Raw genomic sequence first — 27,914 nt, 5'->3', positions numbered from 1 at the left:
CCCTGGGGTGATTGTTTAGTCGCTGTCAGTGGTGCTGAAAGTAAACAGGATTGCCAGAGGCCAACCCGGGCACTTTAAATCACTTTCATAGGAAGATCTTGCATTTTGGACTAAAATGCCACATCGCAGCTTGTCTTACCAGAATTTTTGGATTACTTTGAAACACATGCGGAATTCAGATGTTAATATGTAATGAATGTGAGTCACAGTGGCCTCACAAATTGCACCCAGCAGGGAACCGGACATTGTGCCTTCTGGCGCGTCTGAAAAGCGCAGGAACAAATGTCAGTTTTATGAATAGTTTCTTTTCTAGAACAAAGTCACACGCATGTCATGCAAAAACATCTACGAGGCTTTTTCCCCCTTTCAGTTCAACAACCCGGTGTTCAGACATGTTTTGAAAACATCTCTCCTCCTCCAGCTGCATTTGTAGACTAAACTGTTGTCTCACTTTGTTGTCTCTGTGTCAGACGAGGTGCAAATCCAGAAGAAATTGACTTCCTCCTCCTCGTCTTCCATCTCCTCCTCCACATCGTCGTGGTGCAGCAGCAGCCAACGCGGTGAGTGCGTCCTGCAGCAGCAGCAACAACAACAGCAGCAGCAGCAGGAGAAGGAGCAGCAACGCACATGTCGTTTTCTGGACGACCTGATAACCGTCTTAAACCGAGTCAAACCAGGTATTCTCCGGGGATCCGTGAATACCGATGGCTTCATGTGTAGATACTGTCTCTGAAAATTACGCATCGGTAAGTTCCTTTGAGTTGTTTTCCAAGCCGAGTGCTGCGCGCTCTTACTCACATCGTTCGCTGCGGCTGATCAATTGAGAAGGCTTTCACTGAACCTTAGGCTATATGTTAAAAAGAAAAAGAATATGTATCTTTTTAAATGACTGAAAGCAAGCTGGAGATTAATTCCGAGTGAGAGTGTTGATTTTCTTGCTTGTCCATGTACAAAGCGAAGGTCACCCACATGCATTGATGAATTAAACGTTTGCCAATGCAGGAATAAAAGCTAAACAGGCTGGGCAAAATCAGCCAATTTATTCTGCACCATCAAGTGGAAAATCATTTGTCACTGATTGATTGTAATCAAGACTGTTGCATTTTTCTCTCACAAACCGTTTGACATGTTGCAAGGTGTAGCCTAATCAGATCATTATTTAGCAATAGCCTAGAGATAAAGTGATATTCCTGTAATGCAACCTACAGTATATATGGCTTGTATGATAATGGCACAAGAACATTGACTGAACATATTCACAAAGCTGCCAAGAATTAATCACGTTCATGGTCTGCGTGATTGCACACTTAGAAACATGCAATCCCCTTTTGCAGGCATTAACAGAGGTGCATTTGGGTTCATTAGAGGCATTCTCCTGTCTTACTGTCGTTTTCAACTGAAAATGAATTATTAATACATCACGATGTTCAGAGGAATTCAACACACATGAGGCGGTAGCTGAAAAAAAATCCTATTCAACAGAGATAATTCATTAAGGAAAGCTTTTTCTCTCTTTTTTTTTTACCTCTGTCAACATCTGTAGACACACACACACACACACACCTTGTGCATACACACAATACACAACCAAGTGATCCCTGTGATTTTAGGGATGTTGTTGCCCAATCTTCCCATCAAGTTTAAGAGTCTGTTTTGGGGTGCTTCTTGTCAGTGTGTGTCAGGTTCAGTGTCTTGCAGTTTACATGTTATATACCATGTGTCTCGCATTAAGTATACTGGATAAAATAAACAATATAATCAGTCATTCTGTAGAAACCCACATTTAGTGCTGAATTTCCTTTATTTTCATAGGTAAAGACTGAACATCATTTAGATATTTCTCTAAATCCCCTTCACTTTAAAGCTTCACAGATTCTTACACATGTACCCTGTGCTGAGCAAAGCAAAGACTCTCTTGCTTTCTATCCCACAGGATAGTTTTGATGTTTAGCCCCTTCTCTTTTTTCCTGTACCAGTGACTCCTCAATACCAAAGCCATATGGATTAGTTCTAAATACCAAGGACTGTTTGCTTGTTTTCACTTCAATTGGAGCCTTCAACAACATGGCTGCCGTGGCATTTTGGGTTAAGGAGATAGAGAGAAATTGAGCTAATCGTCTGTCAGGTTCCACTTTGTCTTTCTGTCTGTTTTCCTAATGGCTGTTTCTGTGTGATTTTCTGTTTAAACATGCATTCCGACAGGCGGATTTTGTTCCTACTTGACACATACTCTGTATCTCAGGGTTTTTCCTCTGAGCAGGGTCAGTGCTCTTACTTGACAAAGCATCCAAGAGATGCTTTAGAGGTAATTGGATTCAGTACTGGGGAGGGGACACAGAGAGGAATGTCTGTATGTGTGCATGAATTAGCTTAGCTAGCTGTGTGTGTGTGTGTGTGTGGTGTGTGTGGGGTGTGTGTGTGTGTGTGTGTGTGTGTGTGTGTGGTGTGTGTGTGTGTGTGTGTGTGTGTGTGTGTGTGTGTGTGTGTGTGTGTGTGTGTGTGTTGGCCAGTGTTCTTCAGTGTGTTTTACAGTGAATCATCGTGTTTTCGGGAAGCTGAGTAAGACATGAAAAGAGGGGTGTTGGGGGAGGGGTTATAAGTCTGACCAGAGGCATAATAATTTTATTATCTTAAAAGAAATTTATGAGATCCTTCCCAATTTCTTGTCTTTGGAAATAAACTTGTCCTTATAAATCCATGCTTTTGTTTAACATTCTGCTTTAATTTAGTGCAAGTGATGACATATTTTTGTGGTCATATATGACCATATATCTTCAGTGAAGAACAACAAATCCCCTTACTCCTTTGTGATTTGATAGAGGGGGTTTATGAGTGTAGGACTCTGTTGGGATAAGATATGAAGTGATGCATACCCACTGAAGAGGTGGTTTGTTTATGTGGGTGAGCTGAAGACAATGTAGTGAAAAAAATGTGGCTGCAACTTAGTTATTTTCATTCAAGTAAATAATCAGAAGATTGACTATCTTCTGACTATTTCCTTGATTAATCGAATAATTGTTTGGTCTCTGAAACATCAGAAAATATTTTTAAAATGTCCATCACTATTTTCAATTTCATCAAATTGCCTATTTTGCATGACAAACAGCCCCAAACCTAAATATACTAATTTTACTCGCACATAAGACAAGGAAACGCAGCAAATCATATTAAATTAGTTTCTCAAACTGACTGGGGCTTCTATACCACCAGTTTTACCAGTTGAAGATTTAAAGTACAAAAAAGTTCACTTTTTTTTACATTATGGCATAAATTAGCATAATATAAAAAGATACCATGTGCTTGTATACATATTTTTATTCTTAAAGAAAATATACAAGCTATTTAAAAATGTGGACACCTACTCTTACACGGTGTGTTTGTGTAATCATTTGTAAAATGTTTTTGTGGAAATCAATTATTTTTTATAATATGACTACACTCTATGAATGAATGCTTCAGGTAGCATTTCAGTGCCATTTTTGGAACATTTTTCATTTCAGCTTCCTCATAATAGTATTATAAATTACAAATTTCCGCCTGCAGTAAAGCAGCAATCTACTCTTTTCCAAATGACTAGTTTAGTGTGATCCTAAGAAGCCAATTAACTCTGTGTCAAAGGTTTAATATGACAAAATATAAAGTTACAGGTTAATGTATCATCTTGTCCTACAGACAAATTTTAAATGAGAGCTATAGAGCTGCAAAAAAAGAACCATTTTGGGCGTCCTTGGTTCCGGAAGTACAATTCTCATTCATTTTTCTCATAGATAATGTTAATGTGACTTCAACTGGTTGGATCAGCATGAACTCTCCTATTGCAAGCACCAGTACAAAAGATTCATAGCTGTGTCAGAAAAAAATCTCTTTCTTTGAGAAAAAGCTGAAGATACGATTGTGTACACAAAAACGTCTCTAGAATATCGCTTCAACTTGTAAGGTGCGTTTTGACAAGAAACATCCACTCACAGAGCTTTTACCATGGTCTGGGTGAATACTCAATTCTGATTGGCTGCATGGCGTCCATTATTAGTAGTCCCGGTGAAACTGTCTGTTTACCATCACCATCACCACTATCGTGAATGTAAAAAAACTGAGTGTAGTCCTTCAGTGCCTCGTCCCATGAGCACCACAGGATGATGTTAACACACTAGCTGCAAGAAGTAATTTACACTGCCCCTCCATAAGCGGAGTATGACATTCAAGCCAGGGGGGGGCAAAAAAAAAACAACCCCATTGTAGCAGCTGAGACCTGTCCTACCACTTGGGGAACAGCATGAACACATGTGGACAAAACAAACATGTTAAATAAGCATATGTTATTTTTAAAGCAGATTTTTAATTACATTGTAACAATTTATGTAACAATTCGCCCTTCTGAAATTCAATCATGGCACAGCTGTCTTGGAACAATAGACAGACGGTGGAGGAATGCCCCAGCACTTAATTCATTTAAAATGTAGCCTAACAGTGAACAGTCATTGTTTGACCTACAGTCTGTTGAGATGCCTCTTTGAACGCAGAAACCAAGCGAAATCCCACCATAAAACGTTAGGAAAAAAGATTAGTATTTTGCCGCAATCCACTAAAACAAAAAAAGTAATCCACAGTGATCAGTAGATCCACAAAAAGGGTCACGGTGTATCTCTACGCCCGATACATTCACCAGCCAGCTTAAAACAGTTGAGGAAGGACTCTCCATTTTGCCAAAGCTACACAAAACGTGCAGTCAATAAGTACGCTCACAGCAAATGTATAAACATGACATTCAGGCAACCTTTACTGCAACGTTGGCATGGCAAGATGTCTAGTGCAACAGTAACTTTAATTTTTGGCGTCTTGCATATGCGTCGGCAATGCTCTCAGGTGAGAGCTACTTGTCACTTGTCACATAACCCAGAGCCCTGGAAAGATATATTTTTGACTAAGTATATAAAAATATAGATGTATTAGATGTATTGCCTACAAACATTTAGTTGTTTTCTGTTATTTAAAATATTTATAAACTATCTGGTCATGTAATTATTCCACCAATTTTTGAAACAATGCAATTACCCGTTTCAGCCACCACACATGTACCAGGAAACAAACTTGTTTTTAAAAACTTGAGATTGTAAAACTCATGGAAAATACAAATTAATGGTTTTAAAAAAAGAAGTAATAGACTGTGTCGGACAGTTTTCCATGTTGTCCATTCATTCCTTATAATTGACACCTTGTCGGGCATAACCTTAACTTAAAATGCAGTGATGTGCTCTGATAGCAGAGCCCCCAAGCTAAAGAAAACTGATTTTACAACCTGCAGTTAAAAAAAATTCAGTTCGATTTTGGAGCGACTATGGCACTGTCTTTTGTTCACCAACTGCACCAACAAAATTTTGAATTTCCTACCACTAACTGCTCGTTCTCTTAACATCCTAGCTGATTTCTTCTCCATGGCAACTGCAGCCGAGGCTCATGGGTATTAAAGTATTTTGAGCCGTCCGCCATGCCCTTATTACGGACAAAACACGATTTTTCAGAAACAAAGTTGAAAAAAAAAACTATAAGACTGTGACATTACCTGTGAGAGTCCTGTTTTTATATCTTAAGTAACATGGTTTAAAGAAAAATTGGAAACGAATGGAGAAAATCACTTCCCACTTTGCAACTAGCATCTCAAAAACTGAAACATATGTTACAGTTAGCCTCAACGGTTATTCAATATTCAAGTTTCCAAATCACAATAATAAAGAATTTCAAAATGTTATACATCATAGTATTAAACTAACACGAATATCTGGATAAGGCTTTTCTTAGTATGTGATGAGTGATGCAGTGTAACACTGTGCTCCCTTGCTACGTTGTTATTGTTTGTTGTCTTACAGAGCCTTTTTTCCTCTGTCTTGTATTTCAGAGCCCTTACAGCTGAGGTGCAGTGGCACTGAGGGGAGCAATCTCAGTGCATCCCTTTGAACACACACACACACACACACAAACACACACACACAACACACACACAACACACACACACACACACACACACACACACACACACAGCCTTTTGGATTCAAGCACTTCACAAGAGACAATGAGAGGCTACCTGCTGACTGCAATCTTTCTGCTGCCCTTGGTGAGTAGTTTGTGTGCATGTATCCATGTACTGTGCATATGTGTAGGTGTGTGGGGGTGATCAAGAGCATAAAGGAATGTGTAACCAAATCCATTTATAAGGGAGTGAGTGTGATCATGTCTCCATCATCAGCCCACTTTTTTTAGCTTAGGATTTGGTTTATTTTCATACGTACACTCTTGCGAGTGTGTGCCAGTGACAGACACTGGAAACGTGGAAATCACCATATCAGCACATCAGTGTAAACGTTAACGGTTCTGGATGAGCTCTGTGCTAAGACGACTGGCCGCCTATTGGAACAGTTAAAGATGGCCCCATTGACCCTAGAGCTGCTCATCCATCCGCTGTGACTCACTTTTATGAGCGGTCTCATTAAAATAAAAAGCCGAATAGAAAGGTTGTGCAAGATGTATGCACACTGTGGCAGCACATCAGCCATTTCCCTAGTGAAAATAAATGTAACATTATTCTACTGGTATCCTTAATCTATGAATTACATGATGATGTCTTTATCCTTTTAATTATAGTTCCAGTCTAAGGATGGTAGGTAGGGAAACTAAAAATGAATTCACAATGCGACCTTACAGTTCCACACATCTTTTCTAACCTTTAGTAAACATGTGTGACGGGTTTCTCCAGCTGACATCTTTGCACAGTTCACTCTCAAGCTGACCTTCAGTGGCTGATGTGGCACATACGTCTGTTGTGATGTACTTATTGTGTGTCAAATGGGTCTGGATTGTGTGCCAGTGGTCTGCAACGCCAAATTGAAGTTTTATTATCTGTGCTGTGCAGTGCCGTGGGAGCTACTGAGTTATCTGGCCCTTGAAAATTGCCTTGGGCAGGGAAACGTGGCTCTGCAGTCTCCAAATGCTCAGTTTATCTGGACAGACATCTGTTCAAGGGAGAGGAGTGACTGGGAAAGGAGAATGAGAAGCACATTTAAATACAGATAAAGGTCTGTCTTTTGTCCAATGCAATGTCAGGGTTATTGCAGTCCTCAGTTAAATTGGATTGGATTTCACCAGATCTTGGTAAATCCAAGTTTGTGTGCAAAATCTTTCCCAATTTCTACTAGATTCAACCCAGGGATTTACGAAAGGTTGCACCATTAAAACTGATAGCTAGACATTTTGGGAGACACGTTTATTTGCTTTCTGGTGGAGAATTAGCTTAGAAGATTGATAGCACTCTCATATCTCTTTTGCCGTAAATATAAAGCGGGCTTCATGTCAGCAGCAGCTCGAGCTGCTTGCTCTTCAGAAATACACCTCCATGCTTGCATGCATAGAGGTGTAAATGCAGGCATGCCTGTGTTTGTAAGTATATTAAGATCACAACAAAATACATAACTCAAACAGCACACATAATCTGCTATCCAGGATTATTTACAAATAAATGAATGTTTAACACATTTAAAAACTTCATCTTACAGGCCTGTCTGCACTCCTGCCAAACAGATAATAGCCTGCATTCAATTATTTCTTCTTTGTGGGAAGCCACACCTACAATATGTATTGGCTCCTAGTAGATTACCTGCTTCTTAGCAACAATGAAGCTTGCTGAGGGTACAAAGGCTTTCCTTTCAAGCAATGTCAGTGTCGGTTTCATTAAATAATATCAAATCCCATATTGACAACATGAAAGTGGTTGGCATGGTTTCTGCCCAGTTTCCAGTATTTAAGTGTTGTTCCGGTTTCTGGAAATGGAATCAAAACTAGATAAAAGATGGCTGTGATGATGTTTCAAATGATTCATGCAGTTTTGTGTGTTAAAATTCTGCCCACGTGCAGCTTGATAAAGGAAGCAAATCCTGAGACACATTCAAAGTCGGGTGATGCCCTATCCTATCTAGGCAGCAAGGACGGGAGTGAATTTGTATTGGAGGGCAGAGAGAGAGAGAGTGATGAGTCAGCCATGGCTCAGAGGGCAGGGACATATTGCACCTATCGGTTTACTGTGAGAGTCAAGCAGGGGGCTGCATGAAAGCTTAGGGTGCAAAACAGAGATCAGCTTTAGAGAGCGAGAGGAACAGTTACAGAGTGGTTGTAACTCTACTACCTTTGGGTAAAAAGGTTCCCTCACTACCCCTAAGTCACGCCACTGTATTTCCAAGTGAAACAGAATATGGGGGTGGGAAACAAATTTCAAAGGGATTAGATAAAAGTGTGCAGGTATTTATCACTAAAAACTGGATGTGAATTAGCGAATCTCTGGAGAACCACAATTTGGAGCCTCAATTTACAACTCCCTCTATCCACCAGCTTGTTAAATCAGGAGTCAAACAACACGAAAGTTAAAATTATTATGCCAATATAGTACAAACACAGACCCATGATCACTCTGCTATCCAATCTGAATATAAAAACAATTCCTAGACATTATGCCAACATATAGACATCTTTTATTAATGCAGGGACACATATTCAGTCATATTTCTGTCCACTAGATGAATACAAAACCAAAACAATAAGCTGAGAAACACAAAAGCTTCTGAGCTGAACTGCAGAGTCAGGTAATAGGTAAATAACAAGGCTCAAAAGAGCACCACACTTCCACGATAGCATAATGAGGGTCCCTACACGTAAACCAAACCATTGAGAACTTTGTAAGTGTACAGACAGTTTATTAAAAAGATAGTTTATAAAGACAGTTCCGTTCACGTATTCAGGCAGGCGCTATCTTGGGAAAACAATACAACCAGTCGAACGATGAACGGCGTGCAATCAGTGACCCGTAACATAGCTCAAGCCCAGTGAGCATTTGGAAAATGCAGAGAGACGGACCCCAGATCTGGAAGTTTGCCTAAACGGATTTTAGATCCAATGCTGGAAAGAGAATCGCTAAATGGTGTTTATAAAAAAAGTCAGTGAACAAACTCCCTTTGCAATCGTGGCAGTGGTGTCATATTTGTTTAATGTAGACCCTCTTTTATTAGTATATCAGCTCTTTAAAGGTGCCAAAGTGGAGAAATGTAGGCAGTCTTGGAATTCAACACAGATTCAACCTTGATAACTCCAGCACTGGGGACTTGAGACTCAACTCGGACACAACAGTTGGTGACTCAACTACAACACTGGTATCCATATAGTTAATATTTATTTTGGCACTATGTGTGTTTTTGTTTATTTTCTCCAGGTGGCCTCAGAGTCAGAGCACTGCCTAATCAAGCATGAACATGAGAAATGCATGGAGATGATCATGCAGCAGAACCCCAGCGATGACGTTGAATTAAGTAAGTGAGGATATGTTCGTGAGTATGCGTGTGTGTGTGTGTGTCTGTTCTCGCTTCCTTCTTTGTGCATAACTTGGCATGAAGTCTGGTTTTCATGGCTCTGCTGCTGTGATCACATTCTTCACATCTTGAGTTGCTCAGAAAACACAGAGCTGCTGATTAAAGTCATTAATCTCCTCAAAAACCCAACTTTCCGGGAACAAATTAAAAGAACAAGCTTTGTGTTTATACTTAAAAACCTGGCATTTTTCTGTTTATCCAATGTGTTTTAGAAAAAGTCATAAAGGGACATGTAAGGTTGAAAGATAAGCACAGTTTATTATCAAGTTTATATTACAAATACATCACCTTGACAGGCGGCTATACTGGACAGGCAGCCATCTGGTGATACACAGTTCGCAAACCAAATGTCTGCCTGTAATGTCACGCTGAGCTGCTTTCACATTTCTCACGTCCCTTTTTCCAAAAACACAGGAAACTTGGTCTGTGATTCCTGAAAGCAATTATGTTCTTGGCTATGGATTCTGGTTTTCATTAGCAACTGCTGCAGGCCTCCTGCTGCTCCAAAGTTGCCCAACAGACTGCATCTCCCAGACTGCATTGTGACTCCCTGACAGCCACAGGGCTCCTTGAAAAAAACATGGAACATAAAAGACTTAGAGTGTAAGATGACAAGTTAGAAGAGGAGAAGAGCTGTAAGTTCAGCTTGTTTTACATGTGTAGATCTTGCAGTCTGCCTGTGCGCAACATACTACTTGTACTCTTTTAATGTGTTTTTATCTGAGTTTTGTTGTATTTTTAAATCTTTTTTGCAATTTTTCATGAGGATTAGAGCACATGTTTCATTTATAAAAAGTAAAATAAAAAACTTTTTAGTTCACACTAAAGTCAAGCACTCTGTTGCTATGTATTCCCTTATTCCTCTGCAGTTCCTGCTGTTTGTTGTTGTATTAATGTGTTGCCATTTTCAGACCGTATGGTAACAGGGTCATAGTAACACATGTTGGCCTGCCTCTATGCTTCCGCTGATCCTGATTTTGTCCTGTCTCTTTAAAAGTAACCCTTCTGTGTTTCTGCTGACAGCAAATTGTTAGAGAGGAAATAAAAAGGCCTGGTTTGCAGAACTTGGACTTGGCGCTTGAGAAAAAGTAAAAAAGGGGAAAAAGAAAAATGAGAACAGGGAAACTATAAATAAAATAAACAAAAAAGAGATACTGTAGGTGGTGCTCTGTTTAGCCGTGTCAGATGATCTTTTTCTTTTTTTTGGATTTAACAAGATCCACTTCAAAAAGCATATTTAATGATTTATTTGTTATTATAATTTTAATTGAGGTACTCTGGCCCCAGATTAGACTGCAGGCCTTGGGAAATTGCTACATAATGATTTGCTGTCTGGTGCTGTAACATCCATCCAACTGAATTTAGCATAGTGTAAAATTCAAAATAAATAGTTCTCTACTTACATTTTGCAGCTTGTTTGGACCACATCCACATGCAAATCTTCCTAGGAGCTTCATTACACATCTTTTATTTCAGACCAGTGATGAAAATTCTAAATGAATGAATGGATGAGGATAAATTAGGTCTGATCAGTAGTCTGCTACTGTTACACCTTGTGACTCAGAATACAAAAACATATCTCGTTCAGTCGTCCAATAAGATCAGCTATAATGAGAAAAATAAAATCGGTATGCCTATGTTTGTGTACACTATGCATGTGCAGTATGTGTGTGGATACCATGCTGTATCTTTGCAGCCCAGTGAAGATTCAGCGTACGGCTGGATCTTGTGTGAGATAGCCAGTGATGCATACAGAGTGCTTTATGTGGCCAGTTACCTTTGTAGCTCAGTGCAGCTCATTTGGCTCAGATTTGCCCTTTAAAAGGTAATTGGCTTTGTGTCCGGCTCACCAGACAGAACCAAAACAGATTAGAGAGCCAAGCTCTCTGCGGAAGATCTGCGCACGCTCACACACACACACACACACACAAAGCAGAAAGAAAGAAAGAAGGAAAGACAGAGATACCAAAGCTGTGAGAAGCAGTTCTAAAAATACAGGATGCAATATCTATAACTGAGCTAAGCATGAGTCAGGTTATGTCCGAGGCAGATGACTAGAAGATAGGTGGAGACTATCACATTCAGTTTGGATAGTATCACATGACAAATAATGTGTCTGCATATGTCCATTAGCTAAACCTAATGCAGTCCAACACAACAGCCCTCCAACAAATCCTACTTTCATGAAGGTTATAATGTTTTTTTTAGTAATTCATGCATACAATTCAACAGCCCCACACACTGGAGCTTCCAAAATGACCATGAAGTTGAATCAACTCTAAAATCTAAAACTGAATACTATAACCTTCCTGGTTCCTTGGAGGACTGTTGTATTATGCTGCATTAACTGTAGCTAGTAAAAAATAAATTGGCAAATGTGTATACATTTTCATCTTTTTTTCAGCTAAAGTAAACTAAAATCTTTGCAAATACTGTACTACTTAAGCATGCACAGCTAATTCATGTTGTCTCCGCATTACATATCTTACATTGCTCCACCATTTAACCTCACTGTGATTATTAACATAATGTACTAATTGTTGGGCCGCCTTTATAGTGCTGGAGGCGATAGGCAATTTGCGAGGGATGCCATCCCCCTTGTTAGCCAAATGACCAAAATGCATGCCCCTTGTTAACGTGCCATCTTCCCTCTTTATCTCCTAGTAGCAGAAAGAGAGTGCAGGGCAGAGAGGTTGGTTAGTTAGATATGTAAGTCGGGTCTTCCTTACTCATTGATCCCTTAGTTGACTGAGGTTTGTGAAGGTTAGAATCTATGGCAAATGAAAATGGCTCTACCGTAAAATATTAGATGCCTGAGTGATAAATCCACGGTGCTGTCCGCGGTGCTGAAATTGCAGACGGATTTCTGGCCCCTCTGTTAAAAAGGAACAAGTCGCCTGCTGGCTAGAGGTGATATTCTATTGGAAGCTGTGTTTGTGGTGAAATTGAATTAGTAACAATGAGGTTAAACTGTTTGCTAAAAAACACAGCACACACCTAGTAATATGGAGACATGAACTGATCATTGTTAGTTGCTGTATATAACAGGGACATTTGCCTTGAACTTTCTTTTTCCTTACATGAAAACGGTCTTTCTGTGAATGTGTTAGTTTATCAACCATGTTAGATAAGTGAAGAGTCTTTGGTGATTAGATCCCATGGTGACGTTATCTTTGTGGTGGGGTAGTGATGTACTGGGTAGTACAGGAATATTCCCCTAATAAAGTCCAGACACTGTTGCTGGTGCTGGTGAAGAGATGAAGAGAGTTGACTGAAGATCTGAATGGATGAGATGTGGAGCAGGGCTTTTGATGAGCTCAGTGAAAGGAACCCTGGGCACTGGGTGCAATCCTACTGTGTTTACAGAATGATAGTTGTTGTTCTGCCTATTGATACTGTGTTGGGCTGGATCAGGTGCTCAATCAGTGATAGTGACAACTAGTATGTGCCCTCAGACTGTGTCAGCAGTAATAACAAAGTTAAATTAATGCTTTGTATATTATTTTGCATTGTTTAAAGTCTTATATCTGAGCAGGTAGTCGGTTCAACTTGAGTGAGGCTGTAATGAATCCCCCCTCACTTTTAATAGTGTCAGGTTGATTTGTATCATAAAACCTTAGTGAGCATTGTCCCCTTACTGTTCAGCTGTCAAAATCCAGAGGTGAGAGGATCTGAGTTGATAAAAAGGTTGATACACTCATCTGAGTTAACTTCAATTAATATTGTGCACTCAGAAATACGAGCTAATAGAGCTTTTTTTGCACACTGTTCTGTTTTTCAGGCTATACCAGAGACTGCCTTATCTCATTACCTCAAAAGTGGTAATAAGATTTGAGAGCTGTCACCATGCTCAGAACAGTTTTGTCCCTGTGGGCGTCTTAAAAATGCTCCATCTTTGGAAATTAAACAGTGTTGTATCCCAATTCAATTACCTTAAATTCCAATTAATTCAGGTGAATTCAATTCAATTAGTGTCAGCATCATTTCATCACTTTTATAACAACACAAATGCTGATAGAGTGTGACACTGACTTCAGTCTGTAATTCTCTTGTCTACTCAGTGTGTCCGTGGATGTGGGATAACCTGACCTGCTGGCAGGCGGCCAATGTTGGTGAAGTTGTGGTGTTCAACTGTCAGGAGCTCTTCCATGACTTCATGGACCCTGTGGATGGTGAGAAGAACCAACAAATCAGCTGTGTATCTCATTTGATTTGATTCAATTTGTATGTTCAATTATTAATTCCATTCAGTTTTACTCAGCCTCAGTTATATTTTTATTTTCAGAGTTGGGGAAGGTCAGTCGTAACTGCACCGAGGACGGTTGGTCTGAACCCTTCCCTCACTATGCGGATGTCTGCTTCTTCTATGACAACACCACTAAACCTGTACGAACTCCTTAACCATGTCTAAATTTAATATTACATTTATCACAAGCACACACACACACACACACACACACACACACACACACACATGACTAACCCTCTGTCTCCAACATTAGGACATTTACTATGCCTCAGTCAAGGCCCTGTACACAGTTGGCTACAGCACATCGCTGGTGTCTCTGACTACAGCCATGGTCATTCTCTGCAGGTTCAGGTGAGTGTCACAAAGTCAGTATTCCCAACATTGATACAGGACTTTTTTCTCCAAATTTTCTTTCATGTCAGTAAAAACTCAATTAAAATTTAGCTTGAGTGGGAATAAGAAAGAAAAACAGTGGGAGTGACAAAACACATAAAAATGTGCTTTTTGTTTTTACATTTACAGGTTATTTACATCTGCATTACTTAATTTATTTGTCGGAGCTTTTAAGAATGAAAAAAAGATACGATTTGACGTATTTTGTCTTTCTTCTCTCCAGGAAGCTCCACTGCACCAGAAACTTCATTCACATGAACCTGTTTGTGTCCTTCATCCTGAGAGCCATCTCAGTCTTCATCAAGGATGGGGTGCTGTACGCTCAGGAAGACAGCGACCACTGCTTCGAACACACAGTTAGTCATCTTTTTCATATACTGTGTGGTCACTGAGAAGCCCTAATTCACACTATCTGTGGCTGATACATTTCTTCTTCATGTTTTCCATCAACAAGACCATGACTGCTGCTTGTTTGGTTATTAATGAAAAAAAATATTTTCAACACACAAGGTTAATTATTTAATTATTTTAATTTGAAGTAGATAATTGCAAAATTAGTCCTTTATTGTTCTAAATGGTCCCTGCTGCAGGTTTGAAGTCTGTATAAGATGTTTGCAGAGTTTTGGCAGTTGAAAAATGTTTTCAAGATCTTATATTATTAATTACACATTGGTTAATCGGTTCCAGAGGGCATTGTTAACGTATTTCATTGAAGTGCAGCCACTCATTTTATAAAAGAAAGCATGCGTGTAAAGTGTGATCAAGTGTGTTCTGTTTGAGATACAAAGAGAAGTACATAGCCAGAGGACTTGAAACACATCCACTCCTGTCTTTCCTGTTTGATATGCACCTTTGATGAAGTTCAATCACATGCAGATGTTTACAAAAAGCAAATACGCTATTAGACGACTAATACTCCCTGATTACAAATGCAGAACAAGCTCTTAGCCTTTGTCTGGTAACAACACATTGCTCAGTGTTGTTAAGCAGGCATGATAAATAAACCTAATTAGGTACGCTAATGGCTTCAGCAAGGCCAGTGGAAATCTTCTACTAGAGGCTCATTAACATATCTATGGTTACTTTGCCCTTCTTTTTAACCCTGCTGCTTTAACCTAAGTTGCTTTGGCAATCACAGGTTACCACTGTGGCATGCTGGTACAGTGCTGTAATTGGTTGACCCCTGATAGAATATGGACTCTTTCATTAACATGATGTCATTAAGTCCACTTGACATGTAGGTGGGTCTCTACTGTTGGCTGTGAAAACATTTTTATCCACATACAGATGCTAAATGCTACATTTTGAGGGTAATTGCAGTGTGTTGCAACCCCGTCACTGCAGTGACGATTTCGGTTTACACTGTGATTTACAGGAATTGAAGACATATGTCACTATGACATTTATTGTCTTGAGCTTTTAAAATACTGATAATTACACATGGCTTTTACATTTTGAACACAATGCTTTTACTGAGGATAAAACAACCAAGAAAGCCTATTTCCCACCTACACCAATAACATTTCCTTCTGCCTTTGCTCTACTAACAGACCTCCCTTGTGTTTCCCCGTGCAGGTGGCGTGTAAAGCAGTGATGATTTTCTTTCATTACTGTGTGATGTCAAACTATTTCTGGCTGTTTATTGAAGGTCTTTATCTCTTCACTCTGCTGGTGGAGACTTTCTTTCCTGAAAGACGCTACTTCTACTGGTACACTATTATAGGATGGGGTGAGTAGTTATGGTGGAAAGTAGAAACTTCTCCTTCTGTTCTTAATGTGAATTAAATCATTTATTCCTCAAATTAAATTTTCAAAATGTAACTTACGTTCTGACTCTGGGGACAGAGAGCAGACCTGTCCCAGATGCCCTGAGAGGTCTGGGTGGTACTATAGCCAAATTTAACATTCTTCCTCTTCTGTTTCTGAAAACAGCTTGCAGTAGTAATCTTTGCTGTGATTAATGAATACCCGACTGTGTAAACAGGGTCACAACCACAACAATATGATGTATAATTGTTGAATGTTGATATTTCCCAAAAGTATGTTTGGAATGAGAAGTACTTGTTACGGGGGGTATGAGGATTGGACCCAAATGCAGAGAGGAGGCGGCAGGCAGGAGTAGGAACACAAGTGGTTTTATTGTCCAAAACACAACGTAAACATCGATGGAACGAATATCCAGAATCCAAGGAGGAAAAGGAAAACATCCAAAAAGTTCCAAAAACAAACAATAACCAGGGTCAGGGAACAGGAACGAAATCAGAAACACTGAAACAAGGTGACGTAAAGACAGGTGAACAACCAGAATGATCCGACAAGAGACAAAGGAAACACTGGGGTTAAATACAAGAGGTAACGGGGAACAGGTGAGACGTCAGGTGGATCACATTAGGGTGGGGCAGGATAATCAGACAAACAAAGTAAAGCTAGACTAGACAAGACTAGACAGGAAGCTGACTACCAAAATAAAGCAGAAGCATAACAAACACACACAGGGAAACATAAGACAGAATCTATGACACCAGACTAGGGAGAAAACCGGGACGAAAACACAGGGAAGGCCAAACGGGAAAATAACCCCAAACTAAAACCCCAACCCACAACAGTACTGTGATTATTATGAAAATGTACTGCCTTTTTTGTCCAATGTATATGATTACTTTTGTTACAGGAACTCCCACCATCTGTGTTACGGTCTGGGCTGTTCTGAGGCTTCACTTTCATGACACTGGGTATAACTCCTCTTCAAATTTTAGATTTACTATTTGATAGGGAAAAAAATGCATGTTCACTGTTAGACATTCATATTATATAAGGCACTTGAGAACCTAATGTATCAGAAAAGAGGCAGAAGCCTTTGGGTTGCTAAGACACGGAAGTCAAAATTTTGGATTGAGATAACTCTCAATTTCCTCTTCATCTGGGCAACTACACAATTTAAGATTAGGATTAGCAATTTCAGGAATTTAGGTGGACATATAAGGGAATTAACTCCCTTCACTGCAGATAATTTATTTATGCTGACAATGTTTATAAAATCATTGAACAAATTTAATAAAATTGTTAACTGATGTGTTGCACGGGATTAATTGAGTAAATTCACGATTTTTTGGCATGCAAATTAAACCTTTTAGTAGCCGTTTAACAAGCTTGTGTTCAGCTCATCTTTATCTTTTATCATTTCTTGTGGAAAATACATACTAGTCAGTGCAAGAAAACAAACGGCATCCTGAATTATTGTACTGATTTTTCTAAGAAGGTTTTATTATCATCTTAGGCCTGCTTCCATTTTAAGTCATTTACTCCCCTCTGACACTGCCCTCCATCCTTCTTATTCTGCAAATAAACATTTGCTTGACATATTGTACTTAGTGTTGAGAGAAAAGGTTAATGATTATTGAAATGTGCTGTTCTCCTCCTCTTTCTCCTTTTTCAGATGCTGGGATACAAATGACAACACTGCCCTCTGGTGGGTGATCAAAGGACCTGTTGTGGCCTCCATTATGGTAAAACAGATGCTAATCTGTTTATTCCAGTTTTCTTATTTCCTATTTTCTTCACGTATCCATTTTTTTAACTGGTTGAATTGTAACTTAATTTTGGTTTTGTGTTGATTTTTCACAGATCAACTTTGTCCTCTTCATTGGAATAATCATCATCCTGGTGCAGAAGCTTCAGTCCCCTGACATCGGAGGAAACGAATCAAGCATTTATCTGTAAGTTACAAGAAGCAAATTCCCTAACTCCAATGTTATGTAAAATTAAAAGTGTGTGTGTGGGTGGTGTGTGTGTGTGTGTGTGTGTGTGTGTGTGTGTGTGTGTGTGTGTGTGTGTGTGTGTGTGTGTGTGTGTGTGTGTGTGTGTGTGTGTGTGAGTGTGTGTGAGTGTGCTTGTACGTGTGTGTGTGTGAGAGAGATGTGTCCCTAAAGATGTTGTCTTTGTTTTATTGTTGTGATGTCTTTGTGCTGTGTAGCAGCTGTGCTCAGAAATGCTTCAGTGAGCCCACACAGGCTGTTCAGCATTCGTGCAGGATGTCAGAGTTATCCACCATCACACTGTAAGTGTGTGCGTGTGGTGTGTCTTGTGTCGACTGCATGTGTGTGTCTGTGTGTATCTTTCACCATTTTTTTTTTTTAATGATCTGGACTCCCAAATGCATACTCTCTCACACACACATTTTTATACTGCACTTCTGAGGACCCTCATTGACATAATGCATGCTCTATAGTCCCTATAATCATCACAGCGTCCACTTACCCTGAATCTAAACCTTACTCTATCTGAACCTTAAAACTAAGTCTTAACCCTCAAACAGGCCTTTAAAGGTCTGGTCCAAAGTGAGGCAACCAAATTGTCCTTACAAAAACTCAAACTGGTCCTCCCAAAGATACACACACAATATTAACTGTTAAAACATAATTTTATTAATCTTGAAAACGTAAATATCTGTATGGTTTTAAATTTGGTTCAGAGTATAATTGGCCTTGTTCTGCTCCTCAAAAACAGCTGCGAGTCACTGGATTGCACTGTAAAAACCATTGTGTTGCACATTTGTGCCTTCCATTATTTTATTGTGTCATTTGTTGTGTACATCTGTGTATTTCCATTTGTTTTGTGTATGTCAGACACTATGTTTTACTGCATTATACAGACACAAATAAGATACGGATTCAAATAACACTCAATATGTAGTAGGATATTTGTATTTTTAAAAGGAATTTTTTATTGACCCAATAAACAATTCCTTTTAAATCCCTACCAAATATCCAAGACAAAACTGGTGAAAGGAGACTTGGAGAAAAAGTCGCAATTAGAAACCTTTTTGCTGCTTCAGAACAATGGACAGCACCATCAATGAATCAATTCACAGCACATTTAGGCCACTGATATTTCAAAGCCATGGTCGAGGCCATAGATTCGCACACACCTCCGTCAGATAAATGAGGCAGACCTAAAAAGAATCTCTCTGTGTGGTTATCAAGGGGCATGGGTTTTGGTTATTTTGCTAACAAGTTGCCTACTGTCTGTATGACTACAAGGATAGATTGTACATGTCAACAGTTATGTTTCTTGTCTCAGTCTCAATTTTGTGATTATTTCTCAAAATGTAACTTTATCTTTGATCTTTAAAGAATAAAGATAATGCTGGTGATATTCTATATTTTTCCTATTGTCAACAAATCCCATAAAATCAATCACTCTATACTTTCTGACTTCCACACAACATCCCCATGTCCATCAGTTCTTTAAAAATGGGTAACAAATGCATAGTTTAAATTTAAAAAGAAAACGCTATGTATTTTCTAAAAAAGCTGGGCACTGTAAACAAACAGGACTAAATGGTCTATCTGTTGGGAACTATTTTCAGTAGCTGACAATTGCCCCCATTGCAACAATGTAGCTCGTTAATGTGTTTTTAATAGTTTTTGGGCAACAATGGTGCTTTATTGCATTTGTTGTAGAATAAGATATCAGGCTTTGGCTACTCAGGCAATCCTTGTTAGTAGGATCAAATCATTGTTAGTTTTGGTCTTTTCATGGGAGTTCTTGACAATAAGAAGAAGAAAAAAATACTGTGCCTTATATTTAAATGTAAACACTAAATATAATCATATAAGTGTAACTGCTGCATTTTAATACATTGATGCCTTGATTGAACTTGAAGCTCAACAGGGATTCATTTATTTGTTTAATTTGTGGCTTGACTTAAAATTGGAACCTGTGCGTAAATGACTTGTTTACTATACAGAAGTCAGAAAATGGGTCATTATTGCAGTAGTAACTCTGTTCTTGCATCACGTCCAGCTGACCAGTACTAGAGACATGGCTTTGATTAGTGTTTGACTTACATTTTATTAAACTGTTTTTGTGTAGGCGTCTGGCGCGGTCCACCCTCCTGCTCATCCCCCTGTTTGGTATTCACTACACTGTGTTCGCCTTCTCACCTGAAGATGTCAGCAAGAAAGAGAGACTGGTCTTTGAGCTAGGACTGGGATCCTTCCAGGTATGCTTTTAAATACCAGATGATGAAGGAGAGAACACATTGATGCTAATAAATCATCTGAGTATAAAAAAGAAAAAGAGGCTCTTCAGGAGAATGATGGTGATATTCAAATCTAGTCACTCACTATCCACAGCTTGCATAGCTGTGGATAGTGAGTGACTAGATTTGAATATCACCATCACCACCAAGCTAAACACACTGCCAATAAAAGCTGAGGGACAACCTTGACCTTTGAAGTTTTTCCTAAAAGCAGCAAAACTATGACAAAAACATTACACAATAAATTCAGTGATAGTGATTACAAATCAAAAAAAATCACAAACAAGTTAAAACATTGTTAAAATGAATTAGTGTTGCCACAACTGGATTAACAAAAGTATAGACTTGCTCTCAATGGACAATGTGTCTTGTCCCAGGAAGGAAGGAAAAAAAAGTGTGTAAATGTCAAACATTCACTGGTTCCAACTTCTCAAATATGAGGATTTGCTTCTTTTTTGTGTGTTATCTGACAGTAAACTGAATTTATTTTGGTTTTGGACTGATGGTAAAACAAAATAATCACTTTTGGGAAACTGTGTTGGGATTTTTTAAATTTGTTCTTACATTTTATTTACAATATGATTCAATTAATTATTTTGCAGATTCATTTATACCACAAACAAACTTAAGTTGCAGGCCAGAATGTTATGCTTTCATTTTTTATATGCAACATCTAAATCTTCTATTAAACATTTATAACTGCCTGAGGACACAGCATTATGCAAAAAAAGTACTAACATTTACCAACATGGGCAGCACAATCATTCTCCTCAATACCCTATATTTCTGCCAAATTGTATGAATAAAATATTGGGTGTTGACCCTTCTGCAAACATAGAAAATGGCAAACAAATCTTTAGAGGGAAATACACTCTCCTCTTGAACAGCAGCTCCATATTCCTTTATAGAAAAAGTTACAGACTGGTCGACATGATGTGCAGTTTACTGACTGCACTTTACAATCCCTGGATACTGAAGTTGAAGTTTTTTAAACAGATACATCTTTAGAGCCGTCAGCACACAGCATTTTGTAGTTTAACTAGATGACTGAACGTTTGAGGGTGTGTCCTTCAAGTTTTTCATGACTGTTAATCTGTTTTTCTCTTGTTTTGTTGTCTCTTTTCTCCTCCTCAGGGCTTTGTTGTAGCTGTCCTCTACTGTTTCCTCAATGGAGAGGTAAGCTTTGGTCCCTTTTCACAAACAGAAATGCATTTTTGATGCACATGAGCACATTTTAGGATAAATGTCTCTAAATATGTGGACTTATTATCAGTCTGTTTATCAGTAACTACTCATTAGTGCCTGAGCCCCAGTCATTTAGGAACTTCTCATTAACTAACCAGTCATTCCTCATTTGTTCCTCATTAAAAGTGTTACCAAAATAATTACAATAATGACTAACCCTAACAACTACTTTTAACACAGAATTTACATTTTTAGGTATATATGATCTGTCTCCTCCTGATGAAAACTATATTACATAAACCATATATCATATATAACTGCAAGACTCTGACATTTGCACTCAAATAAATTATAATTAAACAAAACAAAAACACATTGAAAACATGCAGCACAGGTCTAACCTAATTGCTGACCTCTGATGTAAAATATGAAGACTTGTATGTTTATATTGTATAACCTTTACTAACTGTTACAGATGCTTCACAAGAATAATAAATGTTGACAAATACATTAATACACACCTCATGTCTTAAACTGTCACCCACTGGAGCTGGTACAGCTTAAAGTACATTAAAAAAATGACCTTGTGAAGTTTCTCCCTGAAGGTGCAGTCGGAGATCAAGAGGAAATGGCGCAGCTGGACGGTGAACCGGTACTTTGCTGTGGACCTGAAGCAGCAAAGGCACCCTTCGTTGGCCAGCAGTGGAGTGAACGGCGGGACTCAGCTGTCGATCCTCAGCAAGAGCAGCTCCCAGATTCGTATGTCCAGCCCACTGGCGGAGAATGTCAACATCAGCCTCCCAACCTGAGCGTCTGATTGGCAGGAGTCAACTTCAAGGTGCCGTTCCACTTATGTACATCCAGACCAACCAGAGCAGAACAAAGTGGCCCCTCATAACTCTTACATTCTATAGGTAGGCCTTTCCGAAAATAAGATATTTCTGAAAGCATTTATTGGAGATTCTTTAGAGGTGCATAGCTGACTTTCATACTTTATAACCTCATTTGAATATACAATATCGTTTTTTTGAGCATTTTAGTTGACTCTGATTGCGATCTTTCCTGATTAATGATTGATATCTTGATATCTTAACTGACAAATTCCATTACATCGATTAAAACAGAGACATAACAGAAATTCCCTTTCTACCAATGTTTTCTATTTAAAATGTTTTAAATAATATTGATGGGGAGTTGTTGCCAAAAACAGTACCAACTGTAAAAAGTAAATAAATAAAAAATAGTGAACAGTTAAACATCAAATGTAGGGGTCACATGTTTGTGTTTAAAGTAGATGTGCTTCAAAGTGCCATACAGGTTGCCTGACTGGATCCTCTTACAGGATCTTTTTGCTGTCCAAAGTTAATTAACAACCAGTTTCGCCTTGCTTGTACAAATGCTCATTGTTTAAATGTTTCATCTTAAATTCAAACATTTTTCTACAATCAGCCGTAAGTACTGAGTATGTCAAAAGATAAATTGGGGGGCTCATGGACTTTGTAAATAATTACCGTTACGATCAGGAACGCAGTATTGTAATGACCTTTTACAAACAAAAGGAACTGGAGCCCAAATCTGTAGATTTCATCACACATCCTGAGGACCCCGAAGATCCTGCCCCCTATATTCTGACCAATTTTTTTATATTAAATAAACACAAAAGAAACATAGTGCCAAAACGAATGAGCACTGTAGGGCAGTGGTTTAATCTGAGGGGTTGTGAAATGTCAGATGCAAGTTAGAAAAGTAAATCAACATTTTTCGCCATTAAATTGTGTTTATTAGCTATTTTTCATGTAAAACCAGAACCAGGAAAATCCGGCTTAGCTTGAAGTGCTCACAGCTCATAAAATGTGTGACTTTTTAAGAGGGGTCTTGATTTGACTTTGAATTGTTTTAAATGATCACAAGACAAACTATAGACCATCTGGCAATGGGATCACACCAGCTGCAAAGCTAAATCCAGCCAGGGGTGTAAACTGGGGGGGGGCAAGGCCCCTTTTTTACTTTCTATCCCCCTGATTCTGGTGACCTTGCGTGTCTTGCCATTTTGGCACAACACGCCCTGCGTAGCATTGAAGCGCTAGGATTGGCCAGACGTCCATGCTCTCACATTCAGATCATGTCCCCAAACAAACTGGGCCATCCTGACCCTGAACATTCGAGGTCAATGCCTACCCTTAACCATCTTGCCAAACCACTTAGCTGCTACGCAGGTCGTCTCTTGCCAAGAAAAGTGGGATTTATGATGTGTCCTCACAGCTAGTGTCAGTAGTTTCCTCCAGTTGATTTCCCTCTCACAGACTTCTTGCAGACTGTGAACATAACGTGCCATTTAGTGGATGCTTTTACCCAAAGCTCCTCATAGTGCCATGAGTTTATATGTACAGCATTGTATTGTAAGCAGCAAAAATCAAATCCTCAGCATGATTTTAAAAATAACAGGACTCTTTGTCTTTGTCCTCTTTTCTCTAAGCTTCAACCCATTGTGCCATAACAACTTGCATTCATTTAAAAAAAATAAGGAATGAATCATCTCCTACACTCATATTCCGAAGTGCCTATAGTCAGTCTCAAATAGTTGTCACTTCTATTTCCAGTACATTACACAGATATCTTAAAGTTGTAGTAACAGTCATTTCCTGCAGAGAATGTTTAGAATGGTGTGTTTTTATTGTGGATTGTATTGCAATTCTTCAAGTGAGTCAAAAGAGTCCTGCTTTGTTATTTTTTTCATGATGAGTTTGACAAGAGTTGTGTAATAGCTCCACATAACTGCTATCATCTATTCAAGATAGTCCGTTTCAATCCAGCCCCAACATCAAACACAAAAACAGCTTCAAAACAATATATATGTTGTAACGGTCAACACTAAATGCTTTAATGTGACAGCTTTTGACAATCGCAGAGTGTTGCCCATTTTCTCTTTCTGTCTTTTTTTGTTTGTGCACAAACTAAGCTAACAAACAATAAATGTTGAGGTGAGGAAATCATTTAATAAGATGACATGTGATGCGTACAGGAGGATTTATTAACAATATTTATTCAAGATATTTATTTTTTTGAATGTCATCTGAGCGGATTAAAAGAATGTAGTATCTTTGAACAATATATTGAATATTGTTGAACAGAAAATGATGTATATTTATTTACCATAAACTGGTTCCATGTGAAATGATTCAATGTATAGTACACTAATGTGTCATTTAGTTTAATGCCTGATGTAGGATTTCATTACATTGAGTGATATTGACTCTCTTGGTCAAAGTGCCATAAATGTAGTGACAACTGGTGAGATGTGTGGAATAATGTCTCCTTTCTGATTTTGAAGAAAACAAAAAACACTCACAGGAAATTGCTGTCCAAAGCTGCAGAGCTTATTGTGAGAAATAAAACACGTACATAAACTCTAAAAAGTGAGATAAAGCATACACACCACTGAGGAGATGCATCAGTTTTATGCATTTGCTTGGCTGCCTTTGGACAAAACAATGTGTAACAAGACACTATTGAATGAACTAGAGCCAGAGGTTTAATTAGGAAGTGGAACAACTGCAACAGATAAAACACAATGTTTGTATGAGGGTGTGATAAAAACCACTCTGCTGCTGCTTACGTGTTCTATCCCCAGCTGAGTCTGAATCGGCTCAGATGGAAACGACCATGTCTAAAACCTGTTACTGTCTGTAAAAGAAGAGTAGACAACTCCTTACTTTACTATGTATGCACTGTATATTTGTTTACCACAAGGTGGCGTCAAAGTCTTAGAATTTTGGTTTGACAGTTTTGTAGAAAGGGGGAAGTTTGACTGGCATTGATTTGCTTTTTGAGTCTTGTACTTTGGATTTTGGATGAAATAGGGGTAGGGCACTTAAATGCACCATGCTTAACATTATTCACATCTATGTTTTGTGATTTTTCTCTACACAAATCAACAAACAAGCCTACAAATTAGGATTTTCTGAATCAGCACTGATCCCCTCTTAATTCTAGAATTTTCCTCCTTCTCTCTCTAATTTCTAAATTTACTGAGATGCGAGTAAAAATTGAGAATTGGGGGTACCTTTGAAAGATTAATATCACTTTCATGTGTGTAAGCTAAATATTAGGCTACAGCCAGCAGCCGGTTAGCTTAGCACAAAGACTGGAAGCGGGAGGAAACAGCTAGCTGGCTCTGTTGACAGGAAATACCTCACTTAACTTCCTGTAAAACCACAACATGTATTTCTACTCTTCTGTTGTGCAGATTAAAGCAACAAGATGTAGGCCTAGGCCTTACTTTTCTAATAGTGTGTGTCCACTAGCTACTATCTACTAGCTAGCTGTTTAGTCTTAGCTGGTGTATATTGGCTAACTAATAGCTACATTATCACTAGCTAACTGCCCCCCTTGATATTCCTCTCAGCAAGAAAGCAAACATTTAATGTTTTTTCCAAAAATGTCAAACTATTCCTTTAAAGGTAACTATTATGTGTGTGTGTGTGTGTGTGTGTGTGTGTGTGTGTGTGTGTGTGTGTGTGTGGTGTGTGTGTGTGTGTGTGTGTGAGTTGATTGCCAACACATTTTTGAATGTACTGATGTTGCTCAGCTGCTCTTACATGTCTCCTGCTATCAATTTGCCATGGTGTACAAATGATGTCTTTTTGATTATATATACAGTACACTGTAGATGTATATTTTTGGCACACAGGTCGGTGGACCTCTTGACCTCTTGATGTTTGTGACTGTGTTTTTGTACATTTATGTTAATGTAACAGTTTTTAAAGTGAGTATGTTTGAAAGTTGGAGAGAGTGTATACTGTACGCATGCGTATCTAATGACAAGCATTAATGAGGATATAAGTAACTTAAATGTCAAAAGAATATATATAAGACCTCATCCATATTATGTTCTACCTGTGACAGTGTGTCATGTGTAACATGCGTTCTGGTGTCCTAAATTCATGTCCCAGGTTGTGTAAGTTTAACTGCAAAATAAATCTATCTGGTAAATTGTTGTATTTCGTGAAGATTTGCTTTATTTCGCTTAGCTATCCCATCCCATATCCCATTTTGTCATACCTTCCTAGGGACTACAGGTGGAAATTAGCAACTGTTGCTGTGTATTGTCCCTCTTTCAAATAAATACATTTATATTCTATTCTATCCATTAAAATGGACAGTGTGGGCACCCAGATAGCTCAGTTGGTAGAACGGGTGCCCATGTATAGAGGTTTACTTCTCGACGCAGCCGGCCAGGGTTCGAATTCAGCCTGCGGCCCTTTGCTGCATGTCACTCCCCCTCTCTCTCCCCTTTCATGTCTTCTACTGTCCTATCAATTAAAGGCCTAAAATGCCCAAAAAATAATCTTTAAGAAAAAATGGACAGTGTACAGATTTGGCAGCAGTACGTTGTTACTTTTTATCATAAGAGGAAATTGTCTTTTGGTTGAATAAGATGCTTGTTTAAAACCAATTAATTTAATGTAAGGAGAAGCGTGCAACAGACCAATTTGCTGCTACTCTTTCCTAATTTCCATCCAAATCAAGGTTCAAGGTACATGATATTCTCTCGGTGGCAGACCTATCTCCACAGCACTTTGGAGTAAGCCTGGCTACCCCACACACTCATTCTGGGATAGATAAATAAGCTGTAGGTTGTTAGCATTTCTTTAAACCAATGACAAGGGCCTGCTAAGCTATGAACAGTGACAGTGGCTATGTAAAATGGTCTTGGAAAGGAACTTGTTTTGGTGGAACCTGATGTGCACCCTGCGAAGAAAACCAAGCTTACAATATAATATATCTTAAGACACTTACTGTCAGTTGAAATGTTTCATCTAGTTATACAGTACCTTTTTGACAGATGAAGAAAAAACTAGCTAATAAATACTTACACATACTGTGTTTCAAAGATGGCTCATCAAAACAGACAACTCTTAAAATAAGAAGTCTTTTAAGACATGACATACCCAAGATATGGCAGCTTCATGCACACACATACACACACACACACAAACAGACAGCCTTAAATACATTGGCTCAGTTCCCCTGGATCTTCATGATTAAAAATGTCTCTCTAGCAACAGCTGAATTGCTGCGGAAAAAACAATTAGCAAATTCAGTCCATATCAGTCCTGCACATATTTTCAGCCAGCAAAATGTAAACAGAACCATGTAAAAGTCATCCTCCTGAAAGCTCTGGGCCACCTCTGTCTATACTGTTGTCTTTCCACAGTGTCACCATGGCATCCTCCCAAATCGAGACCAAGTGTAAGATGTGTGTTGTCATGGTCATTGCTGCTGCAGACACTGATATATTATTTCTCAATAACTTTGTTTATTGCGCTCCCCTGCCAAGGGGTTGTTGAATTAATGCCATCAGCAGATTGAGCTTTGCATCTGATAGTTTACTTGACATCGTCACGTTACCACAACAACTTGTATCTCATGGATGCTCTCCTAAAAATCATACTGAAGAGATGTGGCCACTAGAAGGAGGCCGCCCGAGCCCCCTGCGGGCTCGAACTGTGACCTGAGTGATACTTCGCTTGGCTGGGGTGAGAGGATTTTGATTGTGACACTTGCACAGCCATCTCCGCAACTCTGTTTGGACCTGTAGACAAACACATAACTAACTAGTTTTGTTAAAGCATTGTTA

At 38.8% G+C, this 27,914-nt stretch overlaps 3 protein-coding genes across 8 annotated transcripts in view; 1 reads left to right on the top strand and 2 right to left on the bottom strand.

Moving 5' to 3' along the window:
• Window positions 1–27,914, bottom strand: part of LOC116698526 (chemokine XC receptor 1) — a 153,799-nt gene that overhangs the window by 52,454 nt on the left and 73,431 nt on the right. The gene's annotated exons all lie outside the window — the stretch shown is intronic.
• On the top strand, window positions 222–26,271 carry adcyap1r1a (adenylate cyclase activating polypeptide 1a (pituitary) receptor type I). Of its 6 annotated transcripts, none has more exons than XR_004334241.1 (16): window positions 222–746; window positions 5,894–6,109; window positions 9,248–9,344; window positions 13,466–13,576; window positions 13,690–13,790; window positions 13,907–14,004; window positions 14,270–14,402; window positions 15,622–15,775; window positions 16,718–16,778; window positions 17,483–17,552; window positions 17,671–17,762; window positions 18,020–18,103; window positions 19,921–20,050; window positions 21,224–21,265; window positions 21,867–25,763; window positions 25,822–26,271. XR_004334241.1 is itself a non-coding variant. In XM_032530465.1 (16 exons), exons 3-16 carry the CDS (start codon window positions 6,068–6,070, stop codon window positions 22,089–22,091), a joined length of 1,440 nt encoding a protein of 479 aa, XP_032386356.1. In that variant the 5' UTR covers window positions 222–746; window positions 5,894–5,952; window positions 6,023–6,067; the 3' UTR covers window positions 22,092–26,271. The 6 variants fall into 6 exon arrangements, 5 of the variants coding, with proteins under 5 accessions (XP_032386356.1, XP_032386355.1, XP_032386358.1 ...); XM_032530465.1 differs by having other exon boundaries at window positions 5,894–5,952; window positions 6,023–6,109; window positions 21,867–26,271; XM_032530464.1 differs by having other exon boundaries at window positions 21,867–26,271.
• The window catches only part of LOC116698520 (vasoactive intestinal polypeptide receptor 1), a 29,238-nt gene continuing 25,547 nt past the window's right edge, over window positions 24,224–27,914 (bottom strand). Inside the window, exon 13 of the mRNA XM_032530471.1 lies at window positions 24,224–27,869. Coding sequence (XP_032386362.1) covers window positions 27,723–27,869 — 147 coding nt within the window. The 3' untranslated portion in view covers window positions 24,224–27,722. The remainder of the gene's footprint in view (window positions 27,870–27,914) is intronic.

Source organism: Etheostoma spectabile, chromosome 12 (assembly GCF_008692095.1).
Source record: "Etheostoma spectabile isolate EspeVRDwgs_2016 chromosome 12, UIUC_Espe_1.0, whole genome shotgun sequence".
Classification (NCBI taxonomy): Eukaryota; Metazoa; Chordata; class Actinopteri; order Perciformes; family Percidae; genus Etheostoma; species Etheostoma spectabile.
The sequence above is the reverse complement of the archived record's forward strand: the minus strand, read 5'-3'. Positions and strand labels throughout refer to the sequence as shown.